At 45.2% G+C, this 22,340-nt stretch overlaps 1 protein-coding gene across 1 annotated transcript; it reads left to right on the top strand.

The window, feature by feature from the left end:
* The first annotated feature begins 4,753 nt into the window (after positions 1-4,753).
* Positions 4,754-15,613, top strand: LOC145359904 (uncharacterized). Its single transcript, XM_080214747.1, has 4 exons — positions 4,754-4,852; positions 7,910-7,973; positions 10,190-10,343; positions 15,045-15,613. Exons 2-4 carry the CDS (start codon positions 7,931-7,933, stop codon positions 15,499-15,501), a joined length of 654 nt encoding a protein of 217 aa, XP_080070873.1. The 5' UTR covers positions 4,754-4,852; positions 7,910-7,930; the 3' UTR covers positions 15,502-15,613.
* The last annotated feature ends 6,727 nt before the right edge of the window (positions 15,614-22,340 follow it).

Genomic DNA, 22,340 nt, shown 5'->3' with positions numbered 1-22,340 from the left:
AGTGAGTTACTCATCTCAGAATCCCAAGTTTCTGACCTGCTGATAGATAAATAGAACAGTACATCACAGTACAGGCCCTTCGGCCCTCGATGTTGTGCTGAACTTTGTCCAAAACCAAGATCAAGCTATTCTACTCCTTCTCATTCTGGTGTGCTCCATGTGCCTATCCAATAACTGCTTGAAAGTTGTCCGAATCCACTATCACAGCAGGCAGTGCATTCCACACCCCAACTACTTCCTGAGTAAAGAACCTATCTCAGACATCCCTCCTATATCTCCCACCATGAACCTTATAGTTATGCCCCCAGTAACAGCTACAACCACCTGAGGAAGTAGTCTGAAAAAACCTGCTATTGTAGCCACAGTATTTATATGGCTCGCCCAGTTCAATTCCTAGTTAATGGTAACCATCAGAGTGTTGATAGTGGAGAATTCGGTGATGGTAATGCTTTTGAATGTCAATATTAGAATTTATTTTATTGGAGATGGTCATTGCCTGGCCCATGTGCGATGTAAATGTTACCTACCAGCTTGAGAGTGGATGCTCTCCAGATCTTTGTGCTTGTGGACATTGACTGTTTTAGAGTCAGAGGAATTGTGAATAGTGCTGAACATTGTGCAATCATTGATGAATATCCTCACTTTTGAGTTTAGGATGGAAGGAAGGTCATTGATGAAGCAGGTGAAGATGGTTGGGACCTAGGACACTACCAGCCCCGCAGTGATGTTCTGGAGCTGATTGATCTCCAAGAATCACGACCATTTTCCTTTGTGCCAGGGATGACTCCAACCAGCAGAGAGTTGTCCAAAAAATGTTTCCTCTGAGGTATGTGATGAAGTCTGTCAATGCACGTTCTTGGGTATTGGGCCTGAAGTGCTGTTAAATTTGAACTCTCTTGTAAAATTGCCAAAGTTATCACATTGATACAGCCCGATGGTGAGAGTAATACTGGTCCCCATCCTCTGAAGTTTTACTTCCAAGTGTAATGCAGTGCAATTGTCAAGATTACATGAAATTCACACTTAGTAAATTAAAGACTGGGGTAAAAGCCAAAACCACACGGAAAAAATATTATACTAGAAGTTTGGTGCCACAAGTTATAGGTGAATGCTCATGGCCAAGACAAACATTCACTAACTCAAACTGCAAGCTCGCATTATAGATTGGCCAGGGGCGGGTGAGGCCATTGGACTGTCATGGGCTCACGTACCTTGTCTATCTGCGTGGCCCAGTGCTCATAAAGTCCATTGTTAATTTCATGTTTTGATCCCTGGAAATTGCAGAATTCCACGTGCTACGAATTTAGTACGAGGTTGTCACCGTGGGGGAACCTGGCACTGTTAGTGTTAGACTTGTGTGCTGTGGGTTGAATCTAAAGTGTGACCGTTCCTTTTTATTTTTACCATTTGGAGTTGATGACAGGTCTATTATTATATCATATGAGGGGAGACTCAGTTGGTTAGGATTATATTCACTGGAGTTTAGAAGAGCGAGAGGGGACCTCATAGAAACTTATAAAATTCTAACTGGACTAGACCGAAAAGGAAAAATGTGTCTTGTGATGTAAAAAAATTACAATTCTTTTAACGAACCCTCACCTGAATTGCTGTTTAATGGCTCGTGACAATCAGTGCTGGCTTGGTAAGATTCTACTTGACAGACTCTGAAAACGATAACAATTACACAATTGTACATTTTGTTCCCTGCAGTTATCCCTGAGTATAGGTCAGAGGCACCGGAACAATTGGGACATGCTCGTTAGCTAATAGCAGGAATGGGAATTAAAGATCTGTACACTGTCCACACCAGTGGAGGGTAACCCAGAGCTTGGAGGTCACATGCGGTCCAAGTGGGTTCTGAGTGAGACCCCATGAGACATTTTGTTGACTGTTGCCCACGTACAGTGTTTGCCACATTCTACTGATTTCCATCCGTGTAGTTTTTTTGCTACCGGTGTGGCTGAAATGATTCACACATAAAGCGAGGGCAAGCCAAATGAGATGCATGCTGATTGCTCACAACATTGACTGCGAGAGCCGTGCACTCCCTCTGCCCAAAGTGTCAATATCTCTTTTATTTTTATCTTTCGAAGTTGATGAGAAGTCTATTAATGTGTCATAAGAGGAGAGACGAAGTTGATTAGGATTGCATTAATTGGAGCTTAAAAGAATGAGAGGGGACCTCACTGAAACTTGCAAAATTCTAACAGGGTTAGACAGGGTACATAAGAACATAAGAACATAAGAAATAGGAGCAGGAGTAGGCCATCTGGCCCTTCGAGCCTGCCCCGCCATTCAATAAGATCATGGCTGATCTGTCGTGGCTCAGTTCCACCTTCCCGCCCTCTCCCCATAACCCTTAATCCCCTCTCTTATCAAAAACCCATCAACCCGCGTCTTAAAAATATTTAGCGAGGTAGCCTCCACCACTTCAACGGGCAGAGAATTCCAGAGATTCACCACCCTTTGAGTGAAGAAGTTCCTCCTCAACTCCGTTCTAAACCGCCCCCCTTTATCTTGAGGCTGTGCCCCCTGGTCCTACTGTCTTTTTTGAGCGGGAAGAGTCTCTCCACCTCTATCCTATCCATCCCATTCATCATCTTATACGTCTCAATGAGATCTCCCCTCATTCTTCTAAACTCTAACGAGTACAAGCCTAGTTTATTCAGCCTCTCCTCATAGCTCAACCCCCTCAACTCCGGTATCAGCCTAGTAAACCTCCTCTGCACTCCCTCCAAGGCCAAAATATCTTTGCGCAGGTGCGGCGTCCAAAACTGCACACAGTACTCCAGCTGTGGCCTCACCAATGCCCTATACAGCCGCAGCAAGACCTCCCTACTTTTATATTCAATCCCCCTCGCTATGAAGGCCAGCATCCCATTTGCCTTCCTGACCACCTGCTGCACCTGCAAGCTGGGTTTTTGCGACTTATGCACAAGGACCCCGAGGTCCCTCTGCACCGTCGCCTGCTGCAGTTTTTCGCCACGTAAGGAATAGTCCTTCCTACCATTCTTCCTACCAAAGTGGACCACCTCACACTTGCCAACATTAAATTCCATTTGCCATTTCCTGGCCCATTCGCCCAGCCTATCTAGATCCTTCTGCAGACTCTCCACACCCTCCGCACAATTTGCCGTTCCCCCAATCTTGGTGTCATCAGCAAATTTCGACACCCTGCACTCGGTTCCCTCCTCCAGATCATCTATATAAATGGTAAATAGCTGAGGCCCCAGCACCGACCCCTGGGGCACCCCACTAGTCACCATCCGCCAATCCGAATAGCACCCATTAACCCCCACTCTCTGCCTCCTATTTGACAACCAATCCTCTATCCACGCTAACACCCTACCCCCAACTCCATGTCCCTCGACCTTCTGCAATAACCTCTTGTGAGGTACCTTGTCAAACGCCTTCTGAAAATCCAGAAAGACCACATCCACCGGCTCTCCTCTATCCACCGCCCTAGACACATCCTCATAGAACTCCAGTAAATTTGTCAGATGTTCCCGATGGTGGGGGGAGTCCAGAACAAGGGGTCATAGTTTCAGGAAAAAGGGTAAACGTTTCAGGACTGAGCCGAGGAGAAATTTCTCCACCCGGAGAGTGGATTCACTACCACAGAAAGTAGCTGAGGCAAAATGCCTGATTTCAAGAAAAAAATTAGATATAGGTCTTGGGGTTAAAGGTGTCAAGAAATATGGAAGTAGAGGGGGATGAGGGAGATACGGTTAAGGATATTGAATCTGATGATCAGCCATGATCATAATGAATGGCAGAGAAAGCTCGAAGGGCCAAATGGCCTACTGCTGCTTCTATCCGCTATGTATGTTTCTATATATATTAATGATTAAACATTAACTGTAACTTGTTATGAATTGAGGGGAGGCAATGACATGGAACTATCTCTAGCCTATTGATCCAGAAACTCAACTAATGTTCTGGGTTCGAATCCCAGCCGGGGCAGGTGGTGAAATTTGAATTCAGTGAAAAATATCTGGGGCGATTCTCCTAAAACAGTTTTAAGTGCTGGAGTAAACTGGAGTAAAACTGAATTTCAGATACTCTGTGCACTGCAGAGTGCCCTAGCGGGATTCTATATGATAATCAGTGAGTGGGGGCCTATTCCCACTGGATAGTCTGGCAGCATAGCGCTGAGTGGGCCACTACACATGCACCCATCTGTCAGCACCGAGATTGGCGCATGCGCAGTAGTCCCGCGTTGCTGGCCTCCTGATTGCTGGCCAGCCCAGCGACACCCCCCTTTCCTCCCTACCCCTCAATTCCTGGCCTCACAGACCTCCCTGGGCAAACCCCAATATCCCGTCCCCCTACCCCGGGCCAGCCCTGATCTCCCTGAACCCCAACTTTCACCCCCCGCAGTCAGGGGGCACCTTCTTCTTACCCGGGATTTTGTCTGTATGCAGGAGAGAAGGGAAAGTAGCAGAGTGAGCTGGAAAAATTACATCGATGTCCTACTTCCATTTTTGAAAATAGTTTTCAGGAACATTCACTCAAACTATGGGCGTACCGCATGTGCAAGGCTGTATGTAGCAACTTTACAATCAGATACAGCTACAACTGACCACAGAGGTAATTAGTTTACTGTTCAGTGAGATTAGACAGGCATTATTAACCAGTAACTTTGTTCTGTGAATGTTTGCTGGACAAACACTGAGTGGCCAAAATTTGTGATCCTTGACCCTAGATTTCCACATGAAAGAAATATGTAACCCCAGTTAGTTAACTGCTCCTTCCCTTATCGGATATACAAGATAACATCAAGTTAATAAATCTGAGAAATCTGAGGATTCGGAAGCAGACACACAGAGATAGGAGGACTAATTTGGAGCAGGTAAGAGATGCCTCTCATGTGTTCCTGAGGTTTACAATGCAATGCGGAAAGACTAGCAAAATTGTAAGAAGAAGTTGTTGCTTGTGTTGTTTCAGTGAAAAGCCCTTCTTAATGTCCAGTTTTGTTCAGGTCCCAAAATTGTTCTTTGGCCCAATTCCCACTATGGCTATAAGCCATCTAGACTGGGAAACTCCCTGGTCTTGTAACTGGCATGGGTGGAGTTAGTTATTCCAAGCCCGTGGCAATACGATTGTCGCACATCTTCCAGAGCAGGGAGAAAGCATCCTGACTCCCTATTCCTGTGTCGACTCCCCTAAAAACCTTCTTATGGTTCTGCAGTTAATCGTACAGACAGGGCAGCGCGGTAGCACGGGGGTTAACACTGCTGCTTCACAGCTCCAGGGTCCTGCGTTCGATTCCCGGCTTGGGTCACTGCCTGTGTGGAGTTTGCACATTCTCCTCGTGTCTGTGTGGGTTTCCTCCGGGTACTCCGATTTCCTCCCACAGTCCAAAGATGTGCAGGTTAGGTTGATTGGCTATGCTAAGATATTGCCCCTTAGTGTCCAGAGATGTGTAGGTTAGAGGGATTAGTGGGTATAATATGGGGGTAGGGCCTGGGTGGGATTGTGTTTGTTGCAGACTCGATGGGCCGAAGGGCCTCTTTCTGCACTGTAAGATTCTATGATTAATCGAGGGGATTCTCTGAGTTCAGAGAGAAAACAACAGCTCGTTGTACAATTAGATAAAATGACAAAGAAATTAACCTTCGTGCCGCAATGTAATGTCTAAATTGTATTCCGTATGATTACAGATTTCTAGATAGACAAAATCAACTGTTTAAAGGGCATGCATTGAGAAAAGTAGCAATTATTTTTATTCAGTTGATTCCGCTTAGGATTAATTTGTGAGGACAGTGTGCTGAGTGAGTCCAACACAAATTTCACCAACAAGATATTAGTTACTTCAAATTCCTGCATTTCAAATAATGCAAACAAACTAGTTTCATATGAAAGGTGTGTGAGATAAAGGGTCTAGCCATAAGACAATCCATAGAATCCCTACAGTGCAGATGGAGGCTGTTCAGCCCATCGAGTTTTCACTGACCACAATCCCACTCAGGCTCCATCCCCACAATCCTATCCGTTTAACTCACTAACCCCCTGATACTAAAGGTCAATTTGTCATGGCAAATCAACCTAACTTGTGTATCGTTGGGCTGTGTGAGGAAACTGGAGCATACGGAGGAAACCCATGCAGACACGGGGAGAATGTGCAAACTCCATTCAGACAATGAACCCAAGCTGGGAAGCGAACCCGCATCTCTGGTGCTATGAGGCAGCAGTGCTAACCACTATCCGATGTTACTGCAAAGCAACTGCTGCTTCACAGCAAAGCAGGTGTTACAATATCTAGTCTGATTCTACAGCAGGGTGGTATGAGGGTCTCTCGAGAAAGCATTCTCAATTTCCAGGGGGCTTTGAGACCTCTGTGCTGCCCTGTAATGGTGTCAAAGTCAATACCAACTCCTGGGGGACCTCGGAACTTTTGACTACTTGATTTGACACATTGCCAATTGAATATCTAGAGATTGCAGTTAAACTGTGAGTAACTCCTAACAACTGGGAGTTCTGCACCCTCCTCTAAACAAGCACTGACCTCTCTATCTGGTCAAGATTGGCAGTCAGAGCCAGGTACTCCAAGCTGCTTAGCTACTGGTCGCAGAATGGTACCAACATTACAAATCAAGCTTTGGATCAAGCCCAAGGTGGGGGTGTGACGCCTTATCTTGTCAGCTTGGATCATGTTTATCCCCCTTGTGGGGACCAGGAATTGGGTTTAATTTGAATTTGGTTTTTGGAACAAACAACAAATGGATTTGGGTTTGGCCAGTCCATTCTGACTTTGTAACTTTAAGGTTGGAGTAAAAATTTAAATGCACTTTAATGCTTGCAACTGTTATGATTTGCCCAATTTTACTAACAATGTAAGGAACTGAGGTCATGCTTTGCCTGAAAGGCATTTATCTTTGAAATGTGAAGCTACCTATGCTCAAGGTTCACGGTTCGTTATCAAACTCAGGAGAACAGCCCAGTCCCTAATTCATTGATAATATTTCTGAACCTGTCACTAATAATGTTTGGTGTCCCACCTGATTCTTCTTTGGAACTTGGGATCTCCTGAGGAAGAGTCACACGGACTCACAAGGAATTTTCCAGCCCCCCCTCCCCTCTGGAGGTGAATTCCCCCTGCGACGGGGCTGGCGAGCCATTGAAACCACAGTCTGCATTGGCGGGCCTGGAAAATTCCGATCGTTAACTTTGTTTCTCTCTCCACAGATGCTGCCAGACTGGCAAAAATTTTCCAGAACTCTCTGTTTTCACTGCAGCATGTTCAGCATTTTGCTATTATTGTAGGAAGAACTGAATTTTTAGGGAAAAGAGAAGTTTGACGTGCCGAGAAAGAAATGTCTGAAAAATTAAAAGGATGGGCAGAAAATGAAACTGTAAAGGTTGATTATTCAAAAGAAATGGTAGGAAAATGACAGAAGGATGTGTTCCAAAGCTTGGGAACTTATTTATCTTCTATCAGCTTCCAGTGAGCTATGCCAGTAAGTTTTTTTCTAAATTAGTGTCACAACTAGGCTTACATTAACATTGCAATGAAGTTTCTGTTGCCACACTAGTAGCCACATTCCGGCACCTGTTCAGGTACACTGAGGGAGAAGTTTACATGGCCAATGCATCTATCCAGCACATCTTTTGGACAGTGGGAGGAAACCAGAGCCCCTAGAGGAAACCCACGCAGACACGGGGAGAATGTGCAAACTCCGCATAAACAGTGACTCAAGCCGGGAATTGAACCCAGGTCCCCGGCATTATGAGGCAGCAGTGCTAACCCCTGTGCCACCATGCACAATAAATTTCATGAATAATTTAGTTCTATGATTTCTTTGGTTAGGTTGTCAATGAATTATATTGTTGATAATGAACTCTCTATTCTGTAAATCATTCTGAATCTAATGATTAAAGCCATTCAATTCGCCAACTGTTTACACAGGTTTGAAGGCTTGACACCATCATGAAGGCACTTGCAGTTACCTTGATGTTCCTTGTGGTCACAGGTAAAAGAAAACTTATTAAACCAGCACAAAACACAACTAAAACAAAAACATGGGATGTGGAAAAGTGAATATCACAGCAACATATTGCATCGGCAGATTGCCAGGGTGTTAATGGCATTAGAAATAGGAACAGAATACATAACAATATCTGTGCTCTACACCAATGTGCAACAGAACTCGGTCTCAATTCTCCCATACTTGAGGGATGTTAGTTCAGGAATCGATCATTTCTCCACGTTTTGCACTATCTGTGAGCATTCAGCTAGCTCTGCATAGAATGGTCCAGGTGCAAAGTAAAGTTCCCTCCTATATACATTACCATGCTGAAGAGCAGAAAGGAGCCCTTTTCCTTTCAGTTATCCATTGAGGTTATGACTGCAGTTACATTGTTAAATGTGCCGGGTCTAGTGGGAGTGTCTCTCTGTCGGAGAAACAGAAGTTGATCAAAGCCTCCTCCTCAGGCACCTCTTGTGTGGCCAGTTTAAAATAGTCTTGGTATGATCATTTTTAAAATATTCGTTCATGGGACATGGGCATCGCTGGCTGGGCCAGTATTTATTGCCCATCCCTAATTGCCCCTGAACTGAATGGTTTGCTAGGCCGTTTTAGAGGGCACTTAAGACATAATCACATTGCTGTGGCTCTGGAGTCACATGTAAGCCAAACCCAGTAAGGACAGCAGAATTCCTTCCCTAAAGGGCATAAGTGAACCAGCTGGTTTTACGACAATTGACAATGATTTCATGATCATCAGTTCTTAATTCCAGATTTTATATTGAATTCAAATTTCATCATCTTCCGCAGTGGGATTCGAACCTGAGCGTTGGGTCTCTGGATTACTAATCCAGTGATGACACCACCACGATCTCCTCAGGTCACCTAACATGTGACAGAGTTAGGCTGGAGGTGATTGGCCGGTTGATTCGTTGCCATTCTAGTGATCCTCAGCTAGATGGAGCAAGGGTTTTGTGTTCCTCATTGCTACCCTGCACCCTCGGCTAGAGGGTATGTCCATGGACATCAGGTGAAAAAGAAAAGACAAAAGACTCTATTTAAGTAGCACATTTCATGTTGACCAGGTATCCCAAAATGAAACATGTGTTTAGATGTATAGTCACTGCAACCAATTTACACTCAGCAAACTCCAACAGTCATGTAATAATGACCATGTGATCTGATTTGGTGGTTGATTAAGGGTAGATATTGGCCAGACTGCTAGTGAGAACTCCCCTTTACTGCTCTTCAAAATGGTGCCCTGAGATCTTCTACAGTGTAAGAAGTCTCACAACACCAGGTTAAAGGCCAACAGGTTTATTTGGTAGCACAAGCCACTAGCTTTCAGAGTGCTGCTCCTTTGTCAATAAGTGGGAGTTCTGTTCACAAACAGGGCATATAAAGACACACAATTTACAAAATAATGGTTGGAATGCGAATCTTTACAGGTAATCAAGTCTCAAAGGTATAGACAATGTGAATGGAGAGAAACACTCTCTACTCATTATTTTGTAAATTGAGTTTGTGTCTTTATATGCCCTGTTTGTGAACAGAGCTCCCACTTACTACAAAGAAGCAGCACTCTAAAAGCTAGTGGCTTGTGCTACCAAATAAACCTGTTGGACTTTAACTTGGTGTTGTGAGACCTCTTACTGTGTTTACCCCAGTCCAACGCCGGCATCTCCACATCTTCTACAACCACACGGAAGGATGACCACCCTCACACCACCCCAGCCTCTGCCCTGACACTCCAACCTCCCCACTGACCACCCCCCCCCCCCCCCCCCCCCCCCCCACCGAGGCTTCATGCCCTGAGGTCTCCAAAACTCGCTCTTCCTGGAATTCCGGGCTCACTCCCATTCCTGTCCACTGTAGCCCCTCTGCTGCAAGGACTAAGGATCCTCCTGCCGGTCAGATTGTCCGGAATCTCTCCAAGGTGGGATCACCTCCTGAGTAATGGGGGTGGGGTGGGGGAAAGATCTGCCAGCAGCCCATGGGATGGACAGTTTTGGACGGACAGGGCCTTTGGATGGTGGAATGGGAAACCCCTCTATCCTCAAAATCCCTGCCCAGGTCTTCGGACGAGGAGAAAATGGGGGGGGTGGGTGGGGGCTGGGAAGACAGGTTTTAGTAATGGGGTGGTAACGATTGGCATGGTCTACACAGTAATCATAAAAAACACCGCTAAACAGCCTGCTTCCTCCGCCTCTTTTCTTGCACAGGTACCTGGGGCGCTGCCATCCCCCCGGGTGAATCTAAACCCAACACATCTGTACACTTGCGACAGGTCTACTGGGACCTATCGAATATAGGCAATGATGTGGCCTCCATTGGTGTTGGAGCTTTGGTCCAGACTGAGATTGGAAAAACAATAATGTAAGTAGTTGGCTACCAGTTATTAAAATCATCAAAGGAAACATCTTCAGGTTGTGGTTCTAACTCTCCGGGATATGGATTTTCCGGCTGCGCTCACCCCAAGACAACCCAAAGTCAACAGACCTTTGTGTGACCCCTCCCCCATCCGCTACAATTCCCGTGGCAACCGGAACCAGAGAATTCCATTCCCTCTCGCTCTCTCTCTCTCCACTTTAAGACATTCCTTTAAACTTGTTTTTTTGACCAAACCTTTGGTTGTAAGTCCTGATATCTCCGTCCACGGCTTGCTATCAAGTTCTGTTTGATTCTGTTCGTGAAGCAGCTTGATGGGCTGAAGGGCCTCCTTGTAGGGATTCTATGAAGTCATCACCTTTATCCCCATACTCCTGTATGACTTCACCCTGTGGTACATGAGCTATTTACTAATTTAAAGCTGGTATATTGATACAAGTTGCTCTTTTTGCTGTCAGAGTAATATAGGTTAGTTGGGTCTACGTGGGAGGGCAGATTACCTCGTCAACGGGTGCGTTAGGCAGGAGATCACCCATGGAGGGCAAATCATAGAATCCCATAGAACCCTAACAGTGCAGCAGGAGGCCATTCAGCCCATCGAGCCTGCACCGACCACAATCCCACCCAGCCCCTATTCCCGTAACCCCACATATTTACCCTGCTAATTTCCTGACACTAGAGGCATGGCCAATCAACCTAACCTGCACATCTTTGGACTGTGGGAGGAAACCAGAGCACCCGGAGGAAACCCACGCGAGAGAATATGCAAACACTGCACAGACAGTGATTGAATTAAGACCCGGAATTGAACCCGGGTCTCTGGTGCTATGAGGCAGCAGTGCTAACCACTATGCCAGCCTACTGCCCCAATGGCTTCCATCATAAGGGGATTTGAGTTCAGGAATAAATAAAGATGTCTTCAATTTTACAGAGCTTTGGTAAGACCACAGCCAGAGCTTTGTGTACAGTTTTGGTTTCCTTATCCAAGGAAGGAAATACTTGTCTTGGAGGGAGTGCAGTGAGTGGTTACTGATTATCCCAGGGCAGGGATTATATTATAAGGAGAGATTGATGTTAAATTCTGAACAGTAAGAAGTGATCTCCTTGAAAGTTGCAAAATTCTTAAAGGTGGTGACAGGGTGGATGTAGATGACATGTTTCCCCTGGCTGATGAATCTAGACTGTAAGAAGTCTCACAACATCAGGTTAAAGTCCAACAGATTTATTCAGTAGCAAAAGCCACTTTTGCTACCAAATAAACCTGTTGGACTTTAACCTGGTGTTCTGAGACTTCTTACTGTGTTTACCCCAGTCCAACGCTGGCAACTCCACATGGTGAGTCTAGAACCAGGGGGCACAGTCTCAGAATACGGTACGGGCGTACGTACAGGGCACCATGGTAGCACAGTGGTTGGCACTGCTGCTTCACAGCTCCAGGGTCCTGGGTTCAATTCCCGGCTCGGGTCACTGTCTGTGTGGAGTTTGCACATTCTCCTCGTGCCTGCGTGGGTTTCCTCCGGGTACTCTGGTTTCCTCCCACAGTCCAAAGATGTGCAGGTTAGATTGATTGGCCATGCTAAGAAATTACCCCTTAGTGTCCAGGGATGTATGGGTTAGTGGGTATAATATGGGGGTAGGGCTTGGGTGGGATTATGTTTAGTACAGACTTGATGGGCTGAAGGGCCTCTTTCTGCACTGTAGGGTTCTATGATTCTATGAATAGGAGGTATGTCATTTAGGAATTTCTTCATTCAGAGGGTTATAAATCTTTGGAATTCTTTACCCCAGAGAAAGCTCAGTCATTGAGCATGTTAAAGATAGAATTCAATTAGATTTCTGGATACTAATGACATCAAGGGATATGGAGACCGTCTAGGAAAGTGATTGGCCATGGTCTAATTGAATAGTAGAGCAGGCTCAATGGGCCGAATGGCCTATTCCTACCTCCTACGTTCTTTTCAATCCATGTGGCTGCTCTGTTTCTGGACTAAAATTCCAGCAATCTTGAGGAAACCCAAACAAATGCCAGTCCAAAGATATGCGGGTTAGGTGGATTGGCTGTGCTAAATTGCCCCCTAGTACCAGGGGGACTAGTTAGGGTAAATGCATGGGGTTGCAGAGATGGGGCTGGGTGGGATTGTGGCCGGTGTAGATCTGATGGGCCAAATGGCCTCCTTCTGCACTGTAAGATGTAAAAACGACCCCGAAAGCTGGATCACCGACATGCCCTATCTCACTATTACTGTTAAAGTATTTAGCAACATTAACACCACCATATCTTTCCATTCCTGATCATATTTTATCTCCCAACTTCTCTCTTTCAATACTTTTTTGTAAAAGAATCATTGATGGGCACCACTGGCTTGGAGAACATTTATTACTATTAACGCAATCACTTTCTAATGAGAATGTTTCACCTGAGTTCACTCTTATTTCTAGTTTTGACATTGTGTCCCTTAGTGTTTGACTCTTTCACCATAATGAACAAATTTGTCCAGTACAAATTTTGCCAATTCCCGTCCGAATCATGTAAACTTTAGAGCGGTTATCTTATGTTACGTTTTAAGTTTATTTATTAGTGTCACAAGTAAGCTTACGTTAACACTGCAATGAAGCTACTGTGAAAATCCCCTAGTCGCTGCACTCTGTTCGGGTACGCTGAGGGAGAATTTAGCGTGACCAATGCACTTAACCAGCCCGTCATTTGAACTGGGGGAGGAAACCAGAGCGGGCAGAGGAAACCCACGCAGACACAGGGAGAACGTGCAGACTGCAGACAGTGACCCAAGCCGGGAATCGAACCAGGGTCCCTGGCGCTGTGAGGCAGCAGTGCTAACCACTGTGCCACCCTGCAGCCCCTGACGGTTTGACATTGTATCCCTTAGCGTTTGACTCTTTCACCATAATGAATATATTTGTCTGCTACAAAGTTTTGCCAACTCCTATCCTAAACATGTAATTGTAAATCACATTTAATGTGGTTACCTTAAAATCAAGGATAGGAACTGTGCTCACTGCAACTCCCTAACAATCAGAATTCAGTTTGTTGCTCACTTCACTGTCCTTTCAAGAACACTACAGTCTCTCTCAAACATAGGGGCAGGGATTTTCCAGCTGTTCATGCCCCGCTGTTGCTGCAAGCGAGGACGGAGAATTCGGCGCCCAACCAAATCTCCATTCACGGCAGCGAGATCAGAAAATCCTGTTGGTGTGAACCGCCAGAAAATTCCAGCCAGGTTATTAATTGGTTATTATTTCTGCATTCTCTGTTATTTTGCTGGTTGCAGCCCATGGTTCTGTGTCACTAGGACTTTTCCACCTGTTTGGACTGTGAGGTCAGTCAGCTGTTCTTGCTAAATCGACCCGTGAATTCCAAACTTGCAGTGCACATGTTCCGGCAAAATGCATTCCCTACTCACTTGCCAAAGAGCACACTCACCGAAGAACATGCATTCAGTAGCTGGGGTGGCACCATGGCACAGTGGTTAGCACTGCGGCCTTACAGCGCCAGGGACCCACGTTCGATTCCCGGCTTGAATTACTGTCCATGTGGAGTCTGCACATTCTCCCCATGTCTGCGTGGGTTTCGCCTGGGTGCTCCGGTTTCCTCCCACAATCCGAAAGATGTGCCGGTTAGGTGCATTGGCCATGCTAAATTCTCCCTCAGTGTACCCGAACAGGCGCCAAAGTGTGGCGACGAGGGGATTTTCACAGTAACTTCATTGCAGCGTTAATGTAAGCCTACTTGTGACACTAATAAATAAACTTTAAAACTACAAGAGGAAGCCCCACCAGTAGCATTAGTCAAAGGGACAATCACCCAATTTGCCAGCAAGCTGAATTTTGATCACATTGAGCGATTACAATAGTTGTGGAAATTCTGTGGTTTTTTTTAGGGGGTTGGGGCAGAGCAGGGCAGGGGAAGGTTGTGGTAAGTTTCAGGGTGTGGCAGGGAAGGTTCCTGAATCTTCACAGGTATTGGGTGAGCTGGCCACACAAAGACTCTGAAAGGTAGGGGGAACAGCAATGGTATTCCTCTTGCAAACAAAGGTGCGTTGCAGGTCTGGAATCACTGCCGCACGACTCCATGTCCAAAAACAGGCACAAAACCATCCTTTGTCTACCTTCTAGTGTATGTGCATCAAGTAAGCTAAAGAAACAAAGCAACGTCTGAAAAATAGATTGAGTAAACTAAGGAAAGGTTTGTTTCACGTTTGAAGAGGAATGGAACGGAGGGATATGGGGGCAGGGTAGGACAAGTCTGGTTTGGAGTATAAACATAAATGTGTCATAGAATCCCATGGTGCAGAAGGAGGCCATTTGGCCCGTCGAGTCTGCACTGACCACAATCCCACCCAGGCTCTACCCCAGTAACCCCAATTATCAACCCTACAAATCTCCCGGACACTCAGGGGTCCATTTACCATGGCCAATCAACCTAACCTGCACATCTTTGGAGTGTGGGAGGAAACCGGAGCATCCGGAGAAAACACACGCAGACACAATGAGAATGTGCAAACTCTATACAGACAGTGGCCCAAGGCTGGGATTGAACCCGGGTCCCTGGCACTGTGAGGCAGCATGGTAACCTCTGCACTGCCCATGTTGGTCTTATTGACCTATTTCTGTGTTGTAGCTTTTATGTTTGTCAATGTAAAACGTGGCTCTGGCATTTTGTTTCCTAACAAGGGCAAACCTATCCATTATTGAAGAACTTTTCAGTGAATTGATTGAGAATTCAATAAAGCGAATGTACTCCTTATCTGAAGAATTCACATGGAAGGGGCAGTCCCTCACTCAGCATTTTATAAACAAGACCTCTTTGCTCCATGAAAAGTTGGTGGATGCTGGGGAACAGCTACAGGAGGCCATTGGTAATGATACGGTGGCTGCCATTCACCAGAAACTGAAGACAGTTCACAAAGAGCTCAAACGTCACAACCTGAACAAGACCCAGATCGCTCACCATCTGGACCAGATATACCACGATGCCACCCATCAATTGGAAAGCTATAACATTACCTCTCCTGCCAACTTAACTCAACGTATGCAAGATGTGAAGGACTATCTGACAAATGTGCTTCAGGCGATGAAGGATGGGTTGAAAATATTGGTGAACCTAAATGGAAAACCAACAGTTGTTTAAAAAAACATGCTCGCTGGGTTCTCACACCAATGAGGTTAATTAGGGACAGAGAATTTAAATCAGATTTCTAACCAATTACAAACCCACTCTACTTTGGTCTTAACAATTAATATAAATATTTGGCCTGAAACTAAACATTTTCTTTTATTTTCCAAACCATTTCTATGAATGAATGCTTCCCTTAAAAGTTCCGTTGGAAATCTGTAATGTTGGAAACCATTCACTCCGTCAAATGTGATGATTTTCTCCAATCAAATTAGGTCACAAAAAGTGTGAGCCTTGAACTCAGAAGTAGACAAGTTCTTAATACCTAATGTTTTCAAGCAGGTTTCTTTTTTGCCCCCTTCCTGGATTTGGACCACATTTGGGGAATCAGATTAACATCAGCCCAGGATTTTGAGCTCTGGTGTAATGTGGGTGGCACGGTAGCACAGTGGTTAGCACTGCTGCTTCACAGCTCCAGAGGCCTGGGTTCGATTCCTGGCTCGGGTCACTGTCTGTGTGGAGTTTGCGCATTCGCCCTGTGTCTGCGTGGGTTCCCTCCGGGTGCTCCGGCTTCCTCCCATAGTCCAAAGATGTGAGGGTTAGGTTGATTGGCCACACTAAGAAATTGCCCCTTAGAGTCCAGGGATGCATAAGTTAGAAGGATTAGTGGGTATAATATGTAGGGATATGGGGGTAGGGCCTGGTTGGGATTGTGTTCGGTGCAGACTCGATGGGCCGAAGGGCCCCTTCTGCACTGTAGGGTTCTATGATTCTACGTCACAATCTACAAATTAATTGACTTGAGTGAAGAGTCCCCAAAATGGTTTAAGAGGGAAATTAGGAGGTTTGGAATACGACACCCTACTTGGGATGTACTGGAGATGATTTGTTGTAGTCTGAAAATAATTGGCAATGTATCAAGCAGCAGACAACGTGGCTAGAGACGGGATGGGGGAAAATCATTGAATTTTTCCATATAGAGAATGGAAGATATGGAATGCTCCAGCGGCAAAGTCACTGAGGGAAATAAGTTGATATGTTGACGTCATTACTGCTTAATCTTCCAGAGAAGATGATCTGTAAAGACAGTCACTCAGGTAGGCAGCTTACAGGTGCATCCTCATAAGCCTGGATGACGAAGAGGAATGAGAAACATTTGTCCGACAGATCCCATCAGTTGAGAGAAACGCCAACTGGGAGAGATATTCCAGTTTTAATCCTCTCTGCCCAGGTCAGATGTGAAAGATACCTATCAAATTCCAGGGTCATGGTCACATCTAATTAACTCACTCATTTCTGATCGATGATACCTCTAAGCTAATTCTTTCTCTGATGTTTACACTTTGATAATTACATTGATAATGTTAACATTAATAAGAATGCTAAGTTGTTGTGGGAAGTCTACAAGTAGATTTTGAAAATACTCAACAGTTTATGCACTGTCTTTATTGTCTTGTGTAGAATAAAATAAAAGGAAAAAATGGATTTCCTTCGGCATTTTACAGCCAATGACGTTTCTTTTTTGTAATGTTGTAATGTAATTTGTACACAGCTAACTCCTACAGTCAGCAATGTCATAATGACCGGATAATCTTCTTTCTGATTTTATGATGCGGATTCAGGGATAAATATTGTCAACATATTTATTTTGGATATCATCGGCGCAACTTGTGGGCCGAAGGGCCTGCTTGTGCTGTAGTTTTTCTATGTTCTATGTTCTAAAATGCTGGGAATAGCTCTCCTACTCTTCATCAAAACATTGTCATGGGATCTTCTATGTCCCCCTGAGAGTGATGACAAGGCCGGGTTTAATTTCTAATCTGAAAGACAGTTCAGCATTCCCTCAGTTTTGTACTGGAGTCCCGCCTTGTTTGCAGGACCTGAACCTTCTAACTTGGAGGCTATCTTGTCATGGAGAGCATCAGGGATAAACACAAAACCGTTCTTGCTCCACACAACAGCTTTCAAAATTATTACTGAACAGGGTTTGACACCAATTTGCATAAGGAGATATGAGGACTACTGATCAAAATTTTTATAAAATAGAAACTCTACAGGGCAGAAAAAAGCCATTCAGCCCATCGAGTCTGCACCAACCACAATCCCACACAGGCCCTACTGCCGTATCCTTACATATTTTACCCACTAATCCCTCTAACCTACGCATCTCAAGATACTAAGGGGCAATTTTAACATGGCCAATCAACCTAATCTACACATCTTTGGACTGTGGGAGGAAACCAGAGCTCCCGGAGGTAACACATGCAGACACAAGAGGAATGTGCAAACTCTACACAGACGGTGACTGGAGGCAGGAATCGAACCCAGGTCCCTGGAGCTGTGAAGCAGCTGTGCTAACCACTGTGCTCCTGTGTCGTCCCAAACAATTGTATCACAGTCATTAGCAGATTCTTAATTCCAGAATATTTTTACTGAATTCCAAATTTCACCACCTGCCGCGATTCGAACCTGGGTCCCCAGAGGATTACCTTGGGTCTCTGGGTTACTCGTCCAGTAACAATATCACTACGCCACCATCTCCCCAAAAGCTTAATCAAAGAGGTTGGCTTTCAGGAGCGTCTTAAAGGATGAGAGAAAGGTTCAGAGATAAAAAGGTCTCGACATTGAATTCCAGAGCACAGAGCCTAGGCAGTTGAAAGCACATCCGCTAGTGCTGGAGTGATCAAAATCCAGGGAGCTCGAGAGGACTGAATGAGAGTCATGCAGAGATCTCAGAAGTTGTAAGACCGATAAAACTAAGAGGTTAGGAAGAGATGAGGCCATGGAGGGATGTGAAAACAAGGGTGATGGGCTGCATTTTCCAGCCTCCGCCAACCCAATCCGATCCCAGCATTCCACCTGTACAACACATTGGAATCAGGAGAATTCCTGCTATGGATTTCATTCATGTTCCTGAGGACAGAACTGTTCATAACATCTTAACAGGCAGACACTGGGGGTGTTGATGGTGTGGCGCTTTTGTCTCTGGACTAGTAACCCAATTGACCAGAAATGGAACTGGACTAGCCACATAAATACTGTGGCTACTGGACCAGGGAAGAGGCTAGGATTCTTCCTAGCCTCTTCCCTGGTCCAGTGACTCACTTCCTGACTCACCAAATTCTGTCTGCCATCTATAATAAGTGTGATGGAATAGAACAGTACAGCACAGTACAGGCCCTTCGGCCCTCAGTGTTGTGCCGAGCTTTGTCCGAAACCAAGATCAAGCTATCCCAGTCCCTATAATTCTGGAATGCTCCATGTGTCTATCCAATAGCCGCTTGAAAGTTCCTAAAGTGTCCGGCACCACTATCACAGCAGGCAGTCCAATTCACACCCCAACCACTCTCTGAGTAAAGAACCTATCTCAAATATCCCTCCTCTATCTCCCACCATGAACCTTATACTTATGCCCCCTAGTAACAGCTACATCAACCAGAGGAAATAGTCTCTGGATACTCTCCCCTTGCCTGGATAGGTGCAGCTCCAACATCACTCACATGACACCAGCCAGGATAAAGCAGCCCACTTGATTGGCACCCCATCTACAAACATTCACCCCCTCTACTACCACTGCTCAGTGGCAGCCGTGTGTAACATCTACAAAATGCACTGCAGGAACTCACCAAGGCTTCATAAACAGCATCTCCCAAGCCCATGAGCATTACCATATAGAAGGAGAAGGGCAGCAGGCTCATGGGAACACCATCACCTGACTGTTCCCCTCCAAGTCACAAACCATCCTGACCTAGAAATATATCATAGTTCCTTCACTGTCGCTGGCTCAAAATCTTGGAACTCCCTCCCTAACAGCATTGTGTGCATACTTACACCGGGCATCGGTTAGCTCAGTCGGCTGGACGGCTGGTTAGTAATACAAAGTGATGCCAACAGCGTGGGTTCAGTTCCTGTATCGGCTGACGTTATTCATGAAATCCCCGCCTTCTCAACCTTGCCCCTCGCCTGAGGTTTGGTGACCCTCAGATTAAATCAAGCGGAGAGCAGCCTGTGGTCATCTGGGATTATGGTGAGTTTCCCTACCCCACTGAGTCTACAGAGGTTCAAGTTGACACCCCTTCTCAAAGGCAGGTGGGGTTGGGTGATAAATGTTGGTTTATCCAGTCATGTCCACATCCCATGAATGGATAAAATGATACAATTAACTGCAGTGGTAATTGGTTCTTCTCATAAGGCACCCAGATCCACTGCTAACCATGATGCAAAATGGTTCTTGTCATTCGTGATGCTCACACAGAAGAGAAAAAGCATTGCTTCCAAGACTGACAATGAAAACAATTTGATTAACTGGAATTTTACAGATTAATTTTAGTTGCTCAGAACCATCAGACAACCATCAGCCGATAGCATTCTTTCAGTGTTCAGTGTTTGTTGCGCGTAAACAGGTCCGAAAGATCATAAGTCTTTATCCTTCATTCGGTGAAAATCAACAAAACCCCTCCCCTTACGGAGTTTACTGTTCTTTCCCTTATCTGATGAAGTCGATAAGAGCAGGTTAATAAATCTCAGATGTGACGTTGGGAAACCAATCATGTCAGAAAGCAACAGGATCCAACTCAGGGGAAGTAAGAAATGTTTCAGGATTAATCAGCAGTGAAAGAACTATAAAATAGAGCTATAGAATCCTCACAGTGCAGAAGGAGGCCATCCAGCCCATCAAGTTTGCACTGTCTCTCCAAAAGGGCATCTTAACCAGGCCCACCCTCTCCAGCCTATTTACCCTCTTCTGTGCATTTACCATGACAAGTCCACCTATTCTACATATCTTTGGACACTAAGGGAAAATTTGCCATTATCAATCCATCCAACCTGCATATCTTTGGATGGGGAAGGAAACTGGAACACTCGGAGGAAGCCTACGCAGACTCGGAGAGAACGTGCAGACTGCACACAGACAGTGACCAGAGGCCGGAATTGAACCGGGGTCCCTGGTGCTCTGTGACAGCAGTGCTAACTACTGTGATACTTGTGCCATTAGGAAAGTAATTGAAGTGCAGCACAGTTTTTTTTGGCGTAGCTAACTCACCCTCTACAATCATACAAAATTTAACACTTGGCCTTCAAAATTGCTTTCTAAGCTCCCAGTCTTTACCCCTTGTGTTGTTGAGTGTCTGGAACAAGCTGCCAAAGACATAAGTAGAGGCATGTACAATTTTGTCTTTTAAAAAGCATACAGACAGTTACATGGGTAAGATGGGTATGGAGGGATCTGGGCCAAACGCGAGCAATTGGGAATAGCTTAGAGGTAAAAACTGGGCGACATGGACAAGTTGGGCTGCAGGGACTGTTTCCAAGCTGCAAACCTCTGTGACTCTATGACCTGGACAATCAAAGGCTACATGTGCATGGGAACATTACCACTTCGATTTCCCCCCCAAGCCACATTTCATCCTGTCTTGGAACTATGTCACCACACCAAGGATCAAATTCCCAGAATTCTCTCCATAATAGCAATATCGGTGCACCTATGCCAAAAGGAGTATCATGGTTCAAGGCAGTGGCTTAACACTGCTTTCTCAATGGCAATTATGAATGGGCAATAAATACTGGACTGCTCAGAAAAGCTAACGTTCCAAAAAAGAATTGGAAACAAGTCCAGTCACTGTCGTTCATTACGTCTATCACCCATTTTGCAAAATGTGGTTCTTCTGAACTTCTAGACTTCTGACAGTATCCTCCTTTGAAGAATGTTTTTAACAAGATGCAAATCAGAGATGTGTTTATTGTCCTTTATATCTGTATTGGCGAAACATCCATTTTGCACTAATTTGAATTCTTCCACATCTCACTCAGGACATCCTGATGTGAAGCAGCTCTGCCAACATCCCCGTTAGAATTCTCGGACTGCTGAGCTCAAGAAGCATGTCAGGAGAGGAGGGAGATGCACTGTCTTCCTTTTAGGGATGTTCATCTAATCTCCAACTCCATCTCAGACCCATTGGTGACGTGAATGGAGGATGGGGAATTAACAATTTGCAACCTTCACTTTCATGAAAAGAACCAAGTCAGGCCGTAGGTTAACACACAACAAGTGACGTCACTCAGTCCCTGCTCTTCCACGAAATGGAGATGATAACGGCTTCCCAGGAAGGCGCAATGTGGCCAGGCTGCAGATCCTGGGGTGGTATTGATAGGAGCTCATTTCCTGCTTGCCGTGTCACTGAATTTAAATAGCCTTATGAAATTGGCGAACATACAAGATTAATCCAGGCCAATGGGAAAATAGCTGGGATATTAACTTGTAAAGCAGAGTAATTGCCGAATTGGCATAAACTGTAGTGACCGACCTTATCCAATAAACTGAAAACCTACCAAAAGCTGGAAATACGCAGGAAAGTGAATCACGCAAGATGTTTAGTGCAATCGGCAAACATGTGAATGTTCCGTGCCACAATAAATACAGTTTGCTAACTCAGACAACAACAACCTTGCTTTATAGATTGGGCAAAAAGCAAAAATTCCGGTGGACTATAATGTGTTTAATACAGAATCACAGAATTGTTACTGTGCTGAATGAGGCCATTCAGCCCACCCTATATGCACCAGCTCTCTGAATGAGCAGTTAAGCTAGTGCCACTCTGCCGGCCTTCTCCCCGTAACCCTGTACATTCAACTCTTTCAGATAATTGTTTAATTCCCCCTTCAATGCCTTGACTGAACCTGCCTCTTTGACTCTGATCCCAGACTCTCCCTCAGGTAGAAACAGCCTCTCACTAACTGCCCTGTCAAGCTTCCTAAGTATGTCTCAATAAGGTCACCTCTCAATCTTCTTAACTCCAATGAGTTCAGGCCCAGCCTCGTGAATCTTCTCTGGACTGCCTCCAATGCCAATGTAT

The sequence above is a fragment of the Carcharhinus amblyrhynchos genome, chromosome 29 (genome assembly GCF_965287045.1).
Source record: "Carcharhinus amblyrhynchos chromosome 29, sCarAmb.v2.hapA, whole genome shotgun sequence".
NCBI lineage: Eukaryota > Metazoa > Chordata > Chondrichthyes > Carcharhiniformes > Carcharhinidae > Carcharhinus > Carcharhinus amblyrhynchos.
The sequence above is the reverse complement of the archived record's forward strand: the minus strand, read 5'-3'. Positions and strand labels throughout refer to the sequence as shown.